Source organism: Chiloscyllium punctatum, chromosome 39 (assembly GCF_047496795.1).
Source record: "Chiloscyllium punctatum isolate Juve2018m chromosome 39, sChiPun1.3, whole genome shotgun sequence".
NCBI lineage: Eukaryota > Metazoa > Chordata > Chondrichthyes > Orectolobiformes > Hemiscylliidae > Chiloscyllium > Chiloscyllium punctatum.
The window spans coordinates 7,557,979-7,571,536 of NC_092777.1; the positions used below are offsets into that span (position 1 = coordinate 7,557,979).

General features: G+C 43.5%; 1 protein-coding gene across 2 annotated transcripts in view; it reads left to right on the top strand.

The window, feature by feature from the left end:
• unc13d (unc-13 homolog D (C. elegans)) overlaps positions 1 to 13,558 on the top strand; it is a 167,340-nt gene that overhangs the window by 59,440 nt on the left and 94,342 nt on the right. For both annotated transcript variants that reach the window (XM_072558113.1, XM_072558115.1), the window contains exons 7-13: positions 4,402 to 4,446; positions 6,192 to 6,260; positions 9,331 to 9,409; positions 10,148 to 10,255; positions 10,457 to 10,549; positions 12,603 to 12,706; positions 13,335 to 13,458. In XM_072558113.1, the coding sequence (XP_072414214.1) occupies positions 4,402 to 4,446; positions 6,192 to 6,260; positions 9,331 to 9,409; positions 10,148 to 10,255; positions 10,457 to 10,549; positions 12,603 to 12,706; positions 13,335 to 13,458 (622 nt within the window). The remainder of the gene's footprint in view (positions 1 to 4,401; positions 4,447 to 6,191; positions 6,261 to 9,330; positions 9,410 to 10,147; positions 10,256 to 10,456; positions 10,550 to 12,602; positions 12,707 to 13,334; positions 13,459 to 13,558) is intronic.

Here is a 13,558-nt window from a genome sequence, read left to right on the forward strand (position 1 = left end):
TGGAAGACTGGAGGTTGGCCAATGTGGTGCCACTGTTTAAGAAAAGTGGTAAGAAAAAGCCAGGGAACCATAGACCGGTGAGCCTGACCTCAGTGGTAGGCAAGTTGTTGGAGGGAATCCTGAGGGATAGACTTTACATGTATTTGGAAAGGCAAGGACTCATTAGGGATAGTCAGCATGCCTTTATGCATGGGAAATCATTTCTTACAAACTTGATTGAGCTTTTTGAAGAAGTAACAAAGAGGATTGTAAAGGCACATGTATGGACATACATGGAATAGTGTAGGAGGGATGGGCTTCAGATTAGTATGACAGGGCGGCGCAACATCGAGGGCCGAAGGGCCTGTACTGCGCTGTAATGTTCTATGTTCTATGATTGATGAGGGCAGAGCGGTAGACATGATCTATCTGGACTTCAGTAAGGTGTTCAACAAAATTCTTCATGGGAGACTGGTTAGCAAGGTTAGATCTCACGGAATACAGGGAGAACTAGCCATTTGGATACAGAACTGGCTCAAAGGTAGAAGACAGAGGATGGTGATGGAGGGTTATTTTTCAGACTGGAGGCCTGTGACCAGTGGAGTGCCACAAGGATCGGTGCTGGGTCCAATATATTTCGTCCTTTATATAAATGTTTTGGATGTGAACATAGGAGGTATAGTTAGTAAGTTTGCAGAGGACACCAAACTTGGAGGTGTAGTGGACAGAGAAGGATACCTCAGATTACAATGGGATCTTGATCAGATGGGCCAATGGGCTGAGGAGTGGCAGGTGGAGTTTAATATAGATAAATGTGAGGTGCTGCATTTTGGAAAAGCAAATCAGAACAGGACTTATACACTTAATGGTAAGGTCGTGGGGAGTGTTGCTGAATAAAGAGGGGAGGTTCACAGTTCCTTAAAAGTGGACTCCTTGAAAGTTAAATAGGATAGTGAAGAAGGTGTTTGGTATGCTTTCCTTTATTGGTCAGAGTATTGAGTATAGGAATTGGGGCATGGATAGGATAAGTAGACAAGCTCTTTTCCCTAGGGTGGGGACATCCAGAACTTGAGGGCATAAGTTTAAGGGAGAAAGTAAGGACTGCAGATGCTGGAGATCAGTGTCAAGAGTGTGGTGCTGGAAAAGCACAGCTAGTCAGGCCGCATCCAAGGAACAGGATGCTCTTAATCAGAAATGAGGCTGTGGGCTGGGGGGCTGAGAGATAAATGGGGTGGGGAGTGGGGTGGGGGGGAAGTAGATGAGAATGCGATAGGTAGATGAAGGTGGGGGTGAAGATAGGTAGGTGAAGGCGAGAGGAGGGGGGAGTGGATAGATGAGAAGGAAAATGGACAGGTAGGACAAGTGAAAAGGGCAGTGCCAAGTTGGATGATTGGATTTGGGATCAGGTACGAGGAGGGGAAATGAGGAAACTGGTGAAATCGAGGTTGATGCCGTGGGGTTGGAGGGTCCCAAGGCGGAAGATGAGGCAGTTCTTCCTCCAGGTGTCAGGTGGTAAGGGTTGGGTGATGGAGGAGGCCCAGGATATGCATGTCTTTGGGGAGTGGGAGGGGGTGTTAAAGTGTTCAGCCACAGGGCAGTGAGGAATTTTTCATGTGTGTGTCCAAGAGATGTTCTCTGAAGCATTCCGCAAATAGGCATCCTGACTCCCCACTGTAGAGGGGACCACATCTGGAGCAACGGACACAGTAAATGACATGCATGGAAGTGCAGGTAAATCTCTGACGGATGTGGAAGGCTCCTTTTGGGCCTTGGACGGAGGTAAGGGGGAAAGTGTGGGTGCAGATTTTGCAATTTTTGTAGTAGGAGGGGAAGGTGCTGGGAGAGGAGGGTGGGTTGGTGGCTGGTGTGGACCTGACAAGAAAGTCATGGAGGGAATGGTCTTTACAGAACATGGATGGGGGGGGGGGGGGGAGGGAAATATATCCCTGGTGGTAGGGTTTGTTTGTAGGTGGCGGAAATGGCGGAGGATGATGTGGTGTATCTGGACGTTGGGTGGGGTGGAAGGTGAGGACCAGGGGATTCTGTCCTTGTTGAGGTTGGAGGGGTGGGGTTAGAAGGCAAGGTATGGGAAGCGGATGAGATGTGCTGGAGGGCATCTTCGACCATGTGGGAGGGGAAATTGCCTTCTTTGACGAAGGAGGTAATCTGGTATGTTCTGTGGTGGAACTGGTCTTCCTGGGAGCAGATGTGGCGGAGGCAGGGGAATTGGGAATAAGAGATAGCAATTTTACAGGAGGCAGAGTGGGAGTCGGTGGGTTTGTAGTAGATGTCCATGTTGAGTCAGTCACCATTAGTGGAGATGGAGAGGTCCAGGAAGGGGAAGGAGGTGTCCAAGATGGTCCAGGTGAACTTAAGGTCGGGGTGGATAGTGAAGTTTAGGGTGAGAGGGGAAAGGTATAAAAGCGACCTAAAGGGTAGCCTTTTACACAGAGGGTGGTGCATGTATGGAATGAGCTGCCAGAGGAAGTGGTGGAGGCTGGTACAATTACAACATTTAAAAGCCATCTGGATATGTACAAGAATAGGAAGGATTTAGAGGGATATGGGCCAACTGATGGCAAATGGGACTAGATTAGGAGCATGGACGAGTTGGAACAAAGGGTCTGTTTCCGTGCTGTGCATCTCTGATTCTACAACCCGACTAAAAACCATTTCTGCCTCCTTAACAATCTACAGAAATTATCTAAAAATAAACACAACATACTTCGTACAAAAATACAGTTTAGCACAGTCTTACTGCTCAAATACACCGATCTGGCAAAATAATACCAATCCTTGACCATTGAATCCTACAATATAGAAGCAGGCCACTCGGCCCATCGGGTTCACTCCAGCCCACCAAAGAGCATCCCACCCAGACCCAACTGCTACCCAACCCTGAAATCTTGCATTTCCCATGGTTAATCCACTACATTCCTGATGATGCAGCACATTCCTGATGAAGAGCTTATGCTTGAAACGTCGACTCTCCTGCTCCTCAGATGCTGCCTGACCTGGCTGTGCTTTTGCAGCACTTACACTTTTTGACCATGGCTAATCCACGTAGCCTGCACATCCCTGGACACTATAGACAATTGAGCATGGCTGATCCACTTAACTTATACACCTTTGGACTAACTAGAGCAAACCTACCCAGACATGGGTAAAATGTGCAAACTCCACACTGACAGTCGCCCAAGGCTGGAATTGAACAGCAGTCCCTGGTGCCGTGAGGCAGCAGTGCTAACCACTGAGCTACCAGTCCCCCATTAAAAATTAAAAGTCAACCAAGAGACAGATCTCAGGACACACAGAATCTTAAAAAAATGCCCTCACCTTACTCACTGTTATAGTTACAAAATGAAAACAGATTAACTTAGAAGTTTAAGCCATAAGACATAGGAGTGGAAGTAAGGCCATTCAGCCCATCCAGTCCACTCTGCCATTCAATCATGGCTTATAGGCATTTCAACTCCACAAGTTTTATAAGTCTTAAAAATCAAACACTTAATTGATCAAGCTGAAAAATCAAGGTTGTCCTCTTCTCCTGTAGTTTCAGGCAGTGGTTTTTAACAAAAAAAAATCAGATACCTGTGCAGCTGCATGTGAAGCTGGACATTAGACCTCCCATGTCAGCTATGAAACTGCACTACTGGTTTGTTGTTTCAGTGAGACCCGATTTCCAGAGCTGTTACAATTTCTCTGACAGCTATGAAACAACACTTGTTAGCTTCTTCATAAGGAGCTGATCTCAGAGTCTTATGCAATTCCTCAGTTTTAGACCTTGCTACATGGTTACTGTCCTGAGACTCTCTCTCCTTTCTCCTTTTAAAGTACTGTATCTTTGATTTTGATTTATTTAAAAGTTCAAAAAACAATGCAAAACTTATAAAAACTGTAATGAAGTGAGTAAATCCAGATAAGTGCTGAAAAAACCTTAAAACCAAGAGTAGCTCTCATAGCCACGATATTCTCCTGTCCACCTTGTTTTTCTTGGAACTCCTCAAGGAATCCTTCTCTTGCCTCTCCATCCTAAACCCTAACATCAGCTAATTCAGCACTGACCTGGATTAGGTCAGATCTGAATAGTGTCAGACCTGTATGATCTTTTGCTCTATCTGGGGACAGACACAAAATTATCAGGATCAGCTAGGGAGGCAGTGTGAAGGATTCAGCAAATGGCAGGATATTCCTTCCGGGTTTTGGCTAATTGAGGCACAGACAGAGGACGGGGTCAGCTCTGTTACAAAAAGACAAAAGATCGACGTCCCTGACACTAGAAACTTGCTGTAACCCTGCAGCATAAGCCATTATACTAACCATCTTGGCCATAGCATTCATTCAAATGCATTGACAGGAATCTATTATCACTGTCCTCATTCCAAAAATCTCTGTTAATAATTACTGTCTCTTTTGTTGCAGTCAAGTCAAGGATGTCCATCATACTGAATTGCACATGGACATGTGGTAAGTGATCCCACTTGGTGCTGTTTTGCTGGGAGGGTGTTGAGGGTACACTAGGACATGTCAGCTTTTCGGAATATGTCTGAAATGACATTGAACCAATAGAGGAGAAGGTCATTTAATCCATTGCATGTGAGCAATCCTAAGCTAATTTCACTGCCCTGTTGTCTCTCCATAGTTCTGTACTTCCATATACTCTAGATTTCCTCTCATTTCCCTTTCCCGCATCTTATCCCAGATCCAACCTTCCAACTTGGCACTGCCCTCTTGAACTGTCCTACCTATCCATCTTCCTTCCCACCTATTTGCTCCACCTTGCGCTCCGACCTATCACCATCATCCCCCACCTTCATCTACCTATCGTATTCCCAGCTACTTCCTCCCTCCATATCTCAGCCCCCTTGGGTCACCCCCTCATTCCTGATGAAGAGTTCATGTTCGAAACATCGACTGTCCTGCTCCTTGGATGCTGACTGACCGGCTGTGCTTTTCCAGAACAACACTCTTCGACAATCTTGGTTTAAACAGAGCCATAAGAGGCAGCTGGGGAAAACATTGCCACACCAGGGTTGTGTCACCCTGGAAATCATATACAGTCTTCCTCTATGTAAAACTATACTACAACAACAAGTTTACATTTATGTAACATCTTTGTCCTAATGTCCCAAGGATATTCACAAATATTGAGCCAGATAGGAGATATTAGATTATGTGTCCAAAGTCTTGGTCAAGGAGAGAGTGGTTTTAAGGAGCATCTTAAAACAAGGAAAGAGAGCTAGAGAGGAAGAGGTTCAAGGAGGGAATTCTAGAACTTGGGGCTTAGGCAACTGAACGCACTTAAACTCAGAATGAACAATAGACCAGAACTAGTGGAATGCAGATATCTCAGAGGATTGTGAAGATTACAGAGATAGGGAAGAAGGAGGGCAAGAGGAAATTTGAAAACTAGGATAAGAATCTTAAAATTAAGACAAGGCATTAGTCTAGGTCAATGAGCATATGGGTGATCAGGGATACATTCTAGACAAACATCCTAAGGCTGAAGAAATACCAAACAGGCTAGGGTACATTCTCCAGAGACTTTTATACATCAAATATATGGCACATACTGTCTAACCTCAGAGAGCTCATAGTTACCCAGTTAAAGAAGTCAGAAGAAGAGTCAAACACTATGTCTCACACACAGATTACTCTAGATTCTGCAGTTCACACAACCTATCAACCAACAAGCAATCATCCAATATCTTACTCTGGATATCAGCTCCTGTTTACCCTCACCTGTGAACTCGTCAACTTAAAAGATTCACAACCTTACACTCAAATCTGTATGTGGTCTCAATCTTCTTTGTCTCTTTAACATTCTCAGACTCTTGATCTTCTGAATAACCTGCATTCCTCCATCTGTGGCTCCATGAGTGCCCTTGAATTTTTCTGCCCCTCCATTGGCAGCTTGCCTTCAGCTGACTGACTTCTGGAATTCCCTCCCTAAACCATTCTGCCTTTCTCATTTAAGATATAAATTCAATCATACTCCCTTGACCAAGCTTTTGTATCACTTCCTAATATCTCCACATTTGGCTCAGAGTCATAGTGACCTACAGCACAGAAAAAGGCTCTTCATCCTTCATGTGCATTCCTATGAGGGGCCTTAGGATAATTTTCTACACTGCAGATGCTATGTTCATGTAAGTTTTTGTAAGTTTGATGTTGAATACTTTTCTCTTGTTTAAGAGGTTGTTTGTTTTCAGGGACCTGGATAATGATGAATCTGTGAAACACCGACTGGGAGAGATCCAAGGCATTGTTGGACTGAAGAGGTGAGTGAGTGACTCACTTCTGTCTGATTTGTGAGATCTGATTGCCTTGTGATGGTGACAGATACTGATGGATCCATCACAGAATATACAGTGCCTGAAATTCTTGTTATTTTAGCTGTACATTGATTTTTAGATGATGACCATTTGGGATGGGGTCCCCTACCTTTATTCTTCGACAGCAGGTACTGGTACTGGTTCCGATTCAACAACTTACACCTCCCCTGGATACATCTTCTTGTACCTTTACTTGTCCCATCACTATTCCTTTTTTCATAATCACTTTTGTTGTTAACCACTTCAGCTCTCCACCTGATTGCAGACCTCCCATTTTGGTCTCTCTGTTTATTGCACTCGCCACACAATCGCTCACCCTCCCTTGAGATTTGCTGATGAGTTGCTAATGGTTGCTTTGGTCAGTTTTTCCTCTGAGCACAGTCTTCCATCTCTAGAAGTACACAAGGAGTTGGTGGAGGTAATGGTTAGGAGGCTGTGGAGGCTGTGGCCAGGTATTGGAAGGTGAAGGGCTTGTTCACCTGTGTGTGTGAAAACAGGAGTTCTATACGCAAAGGGCCACTTCAAAAGCCCTATTATTGAAGATCAAGTGTAGGGCCAGGAGTAGGTCACAAAGGCCCTCGATCCTGCTCTGCCTCTCATGAACCCTGCCCACCCTCTCCATTTTGATTTCCTTTGTGTTGAGAAATCTCTTAATCTCAATGTCTGTACAGTATGTGTGTGAAATAAATATCTTGGATTTCTAATCCAAAATCCAAGATAATATTCTGGGCATGAGTTCAAGTCGCACCATTGCAGGTAGTGGAATTTCAATTCTGTAATAAAAAAGCTAGCCCAACAGTGACTATGTAATCGTTATTAATTGTTGTAAAAACCCACCTGGTTCTCTCAGGTCCTTTGAGGAAGGAAATCTACCATCCTAACCTGGTCTGGCCTACATGTGACCCCAGACCCACAGCAATGTACTTGACTCTTAATTGCCCTCTGGGGCAATTAAGGATGGACAATGCCAGTGACACCAATGTCCCACAAATTAATATTTTTTAAAAATGAAGACATTTCTCCTCATCTCAGGTTTTAAATATCCAATTCCTTCTCCTGAGACAGTGTATTTAATCTCTCAGCCAAGGGCAATAACCTCCCAGTATCTACCCTGTCAATCTTTCGCATTTTTTAAAAATGAGTTTCAATTAGATTACCTCACATTCTTCTAAGCTCCAAAAAATATGGGCCCCCTTTATCTATCTCTCCTCAAAAGACAATGATCTGGAGATGCCATTTTTGGCCTGAGGGGTACAAAGTTAAAAATCTGGTGTTGTGTGATTTTTAACTTCAAAACAGTGGTATCATCCCAGGAATCATTCTAATGAACCTTTGTTGTTTCCCTTTAAGTCAACTGTATCCTTCCTTCAGTAAAGAAATCAAAACAATACTCAATACACCAGGTGTGATCCCACTAGTCTTTTGTAGCAATACTTTCTTACTGTTCTCTTCCAAACGCTCTGCAAGAGAATTTAATAAACTATTGTCTTCCCAAATACTTCTATACCTGCATGTCAGATACATGTTTTAATTGTCTTTCATAGGACCAGGAATAAGTCATTCAGCCCCTTTGAGCTTGTTCTACCATTGAGGGAGATCGTGGCTGATCTGTGGCCTAACTCTACATACTTGCCACGTGTCCCTTAATACCTTGGCTTAACAAACATTTATTTATCCCGGATTTAAAATAAACTGATCAGCATTCACTGCCAATTATGGAAGAGAGTTCTCAACAGCTACCACCCTTTGTGGGTAGAGGTGCTTTCTTACATCTCTCCTGAACGGTCTGACCCTAATTGTCAGATTATGACCCTAATTCAAATACAAGTGTCAAGTCCCTCAAAGTTGCCAGCCAAGTGGATAGGGTTGTTAAGAAAGCATATGATATTTTGGCTTTCATTAACAGAGGGATTGAGTTTAAGATCTGTGAGGTTTTGCTACAGCTTTATAAATCCCTGGTGAGACCACACTTGGAATATTATATAAATGATGAAAAGTAGTGGACCCAGCACTAATCCTTGTGGCACTCCAGTGGTCACAGGCTTCCACTCTGAAAAACAACCCTCCACCACCACCCTCTATCTTCTACCTTTGAGCCAGCTCTGTATCCAAATGGTGAGTTTTCCCTGTATTCCATGAGATCTAATCTTGCTCACCAGTCTCCCATGGGGAACCTTGTCGAACGCCTTACTGAAGTCCAGATAGATCACGTCTACCGCTCTGCCCTCATCAATCCTCTTTGTTACTTCTTCAAAAAACTCAATTAAGTTTGTGAGACATGATTTCCCATGCATAAAGCCATGTTGACTATCCCTAATCAGTCCTTGCCTTTCCAAATACATATACATCCTGTTCCTCAAGATTCCCTCCAGAAACTTGCCCACCACCGACATCAGGCTCTGGTCTATATTTCCCTGGCTTGTCCTTACCACCTTTCTTAAACAGTGGCAGCGTGTTCGCCAACCTCCAGTCTTCTGGCATCTCACATGCGACTATCAATGATCCATATATCTCAGTAAGAGGCCCAGCAATCACTTTCCTAGCTTCCCACAGAGTTCTAGGGTACACACATCAGTGAAACACTTGTCTCCAGCTCAGTATTCCCCATCATTCCCATCTACAGTTCACAACTACCTTCATATCCCAGATTCCCAAATCCTATACTCCCTAACTTCCGTAGATGCCACCTTTCACTGAATAATCTATGCCAATCCAACAATGTTATTTTCCCCTAACCGTTACCCTACATGTCCCAATCTCATCACTAGTCCATCATTCTTTCAGTGCCAATCCATATTCCCTTCTCTAAGCAGTCTCCAACCTGATACCCTCTCCATTTACTCCATACATGAAGGACCTCCCACTATCCCACCACAGGTCAATTGTATCTGCCTTGACTATTCAGCCTGAAACTCAATGATGATTCTGGTGTCTGTGATTTGGCTGCTGGATGTGTCTGTAACTTACTGTCTGATGGATTCTTGGTGCCTAATACCAATTATGATTCATGGTACAGGATTTTCAAAGATGTGAAGAAGGCTGCTCGAAAGCATGAACAGGACGATTTTCTGGGAAATGTGATCATTAAACTACAGGTGAGACAGTATGGGTGGACTTTAACTGAGAGTCGACAAGACCAGAAGAAGTAGGAACAGGAGTAGGCCATTCAGCCCCTTGAGCCTGCTCCACTATTCGGTAGGATCAAGGCGCTTCACACATGAGTCTTCATCAGATGTTTATACAGACACACCAAGTGGCTGATGCCTGACTTGATTGTCCTGTGTCCATACCAGCACATGCTGAATCAGACCTACTAGATCCAATCAGAGTGTTTCAGGAAACACAGGAAACACTGATAACAAAACCCCAAAACCCTCCGGTCTAGGCACAAAGTGCAGCCTTTTAACACTGCAGAGAATTATACAAACCAGGGCAGAGTGGTTTCTATCACACTTTTCATGACCACCGGACAACTTAAAGTGCTCTAAAGCCAATGAAATGCAGCTGTACTGAAGAAAAGATGATTTCCAGCAGGTATTATTTTGATAGTAATATTTTCAGACGGGATACTTACAGTCTATTTGACCACTCAATCTGCAGTTTTGCATCTCATTTGTTAGTAAGAAGCTGAAATATATTCAAATGTCTTGTTCCATTAGCTGAGTCTAAATTAATCAGTTATTGTTTATTGATGCTGTTTTTTGAGGATTGAATGTCTCAGCCCAAACACCAGAACTGAAGGAGAGGATTGAATAGGATGTATAGTGTGTGTGAAAGTTATGGATTTAATGTTTTGTTTGTTCTCGCTTATGTTTTACTGTTGTATTTTACAGGATCTGCCATATACTCCTGAAGATAAATGGTATTCTCTAGGACCTTGTACTGAGACATATCCTGATCGCGGGAAATGCCATCTCCAGCTAAAACTTATCCATGAAGAGGTAGAGATAGTATAGACCATGCCATATACAAACACAGTATGCTATTGAGTAAAAGAGAGCATTAAACTAAATGCTACAAGAGGTTCTCATCCTCTGTCTTTTTCGTGAAGTGAATTTAGTGGAGGCTGATTCTCACACTATGCGTAACTTACTGAAGAATCTAACAGAAGGAGGATGTATACACTATGTTTCTGTTCACAGAGGGACACCTCACTGAGCAAACAAGAGCCAGTGTTCCGCATCCATCGCAATCTGCTGCAACAGTTTGTACAGTATGATCGACTGCAGAAGCAGGTACAGATATTTGTGATGATGGGTGAGATGGTACATGGCTGGCAATGGAACAAGTAGGAGTGAGCATGTGGGTAATTTCGGAGAGAGAGTTGAATGGGAGGGTCATTGTAGAGTTGGCCTAGCAGCTGGTATTGTATTATTGCTCAGATCTCAGAAAGGCATGATATCGTTAAAACAGCTAGATAGCACCATCACTTGTGATGATTTTGGACAAAGGGTCTCCATTTTACTCTCTGGACAATCAGCGAGTCTATTAGAAGCCAGTGAGCAGCTGGCCAACCAGCTAGGCAGTCAGTCAACTAAATATGTCATGTAAGTAAGACCTAAGTAAGCTCATAACCCAGACTACATATGCAAGTCATATTACTCAACATAGTTAGTCGTTAATAAACTTTCAGTTATCTGTCTCAATAAGACCTAAGTTTCTGTGGCCTAACATATAGAAAAGTATATAACGTGAGTGTGTGTGTACTGGAATGGTGTTTGCAGAGAGCAGGAAAGGACAAAACTAAAAGCTGAATGGAACAGGCCTGGCACAGCTGCCTGGTAAAATGTGGACCACTGATGTGAAACAGATGTTGGATCTATTACTGAATGGATTGAAACATTTATCAGGCATATGCCTTGAACAATTATATATGATTACCTGACATTGGGCATCTGTCTAGTGCTGCTAGGGCATGAGACATAATCCTGTGAACCTGATGGTTTTTATCCCAATTAAACATACAAAAGGGGCTGGATTTTTTTCAGGCCAGCTTATGAACCTGGTTAATCCTCCCGAAAAGCCCCAAACAGGCTCTATCCCAAGCTGCTGTTGGGCACTCATTCCTTTATGGGACTAGGTCTAACGAGCAAGGTCTGCCAATTGATCAGAGGATCAACAGCCCTTTATGCTCAGCAGTGCCCCCAAGAGGGGTGGTCACTGCTGGGACTACACCAGCCAGAACAGGCAGCATGGAAAGTGGAGTCGGGGTTTCTGGTACCAGTCAACAAGGTCACAGTGATGATGTGCATGGTTGGTTAGTATGGAGTTGAGAAGGTTCCCAAAGATGTGGCCACTGCTACATGGGAGCACTTTCGAGACCACATAACGCCTGAATACGAGCCCCCTGACAACCCACCTCAACTCTGAGTTTGCAGGGAGGCTGCCAGGGTTCACAAGGCATCCTCCCCACGATGTGGAGCCTAGTAAAAAGCCAGCATTGAAAGGAATAGGTCTTCAGGCACAGTTTCACTCCATTCCCAGGGTGTCCAGAATGTCATGTCAGTGGGGCAGTCCATCCCCAAATCCTCTTTTAACCCTTCTTCCCAATTTTCAAACCACTCAGTCTCCAGCCCATTCCATCCCATAAATTAATTCAAAAATTAGCCCACGGAGTCCAAATTCACCTGCAGAATATTAACACTGATAAACATAATGGAAAAGTCTGCCTTCAGTGAGATTGACACACATCATAAACAGAATTTCTGCCGCAATTCTTCCATTTTTTGATTTTTAGATTAAATTTAATCCTTTTGCCAAAGTGAACAATTGCATTTTTAATTCAGGTTGTGTAGATGAAGATTTGTCACTTTGTGTAAAGACACATCAACACACTACTAATCTTCACAGATATCCCTGAATATTCTTTCTATGCAGAGTCCAGCTTATCCTTATTCATATAAACATCCTGACCCCATACCCATACCATTCCTGGAGGAGAATAGCCTACTGCTAAATGGGTATAGATCTAGAGAAGAAAATCAGGTAAAAGCGACAATACCCAGTTCACACAGTGGGAAAATGCAAATCTTCATCCTGTCTCAGAATGGAGGCTTGAGGTGATGGTTCTATCCTGAGAGTGAGAAATGAAAGGCAGATTGGGACATTTGCTGTTCTCTTTGGAAGGCTGCCTGGGGTTACTCAGGGTCAATATTAGAGGCCAAATTGGAAAGGGGGCCCTATTGGGAGTATAGAAATGAAATGTATTACAAAATTCATCCCAGTTCTGAAAAATTGAATTTCCATTAGCGATTGGCTTGATGTGACTGTTCACTGTTTACTTTGCAGACCGAGGCTATCCAAGGGGAAATGGAACTCAGTACATCAGCCGTCACCATCTTGTCACTTCATGCTACACAGAATGACCTCTCACCCTTCCACCAAGATCTGGCGTGAGTATCTGATTGTGATTACAGCAGAAAAGATGGAGCAACTGGTTTGTCCTGAGTAACACAGCACTGTCTAAACTTCCAATTTTAAGTTTATATTCCAAACAAAATATCCATTGTCTTTACAGAATTTCTCTGAAAATTGCACTGATATATTAACCATGGGACATTACACAAGGGGTAGCACTCATGAGACACGAAGTGCTCTTGTTTGGATCAAACTTTAGCTGAGGGCCCTCTCAAAAAGAGTCTACTGAAAGAACAGAGAGTGCTTCCAGCATCCTGACTCAAAACCTACCCTACAATTAACAATCACTAAAACAGAGTAAAAAATTAAAACACATTACAACTTTAAAATATTGAAATATTATCTACTGCTGACAGAAAGAACTTGTCACTGCATTTCAACAAGCATTTCGTTGGTTATGAAGAGCTATGGGATTTCCAGAGGTGACAAAAGTACCAGTTAAATATATGTCTTTCTTCTATATTGTACAGATGGGGACATTTATAGTAAGCGTTTATCTAGTGTGCCTCTAAGGCAATCTAAGCTTCCTTCTATCAGCCCTCGGTTATGACCTTGGATTTCCTTTTGTACCCTGACCCTAGTGTATTGGCTTGTTCATTACAGGAAGTGGTTGGCCTATAGCAAACTGTACCGCCATGTGGAAGTCAGCTTCATCTCCTTGCTCCAACATCTCACCAGCATTGAGTACCAGTGGGGATTGGCACAGGTCACACTGCAGCAAGAGGCCGTATGTATGAACTGCAAGCTGTGGGGTCTTCAAGGGGGACACACAGAGACTGTAAATCAGGGGATACAGATCAAGATTGTGAACTGGATGGGGTGGGGTG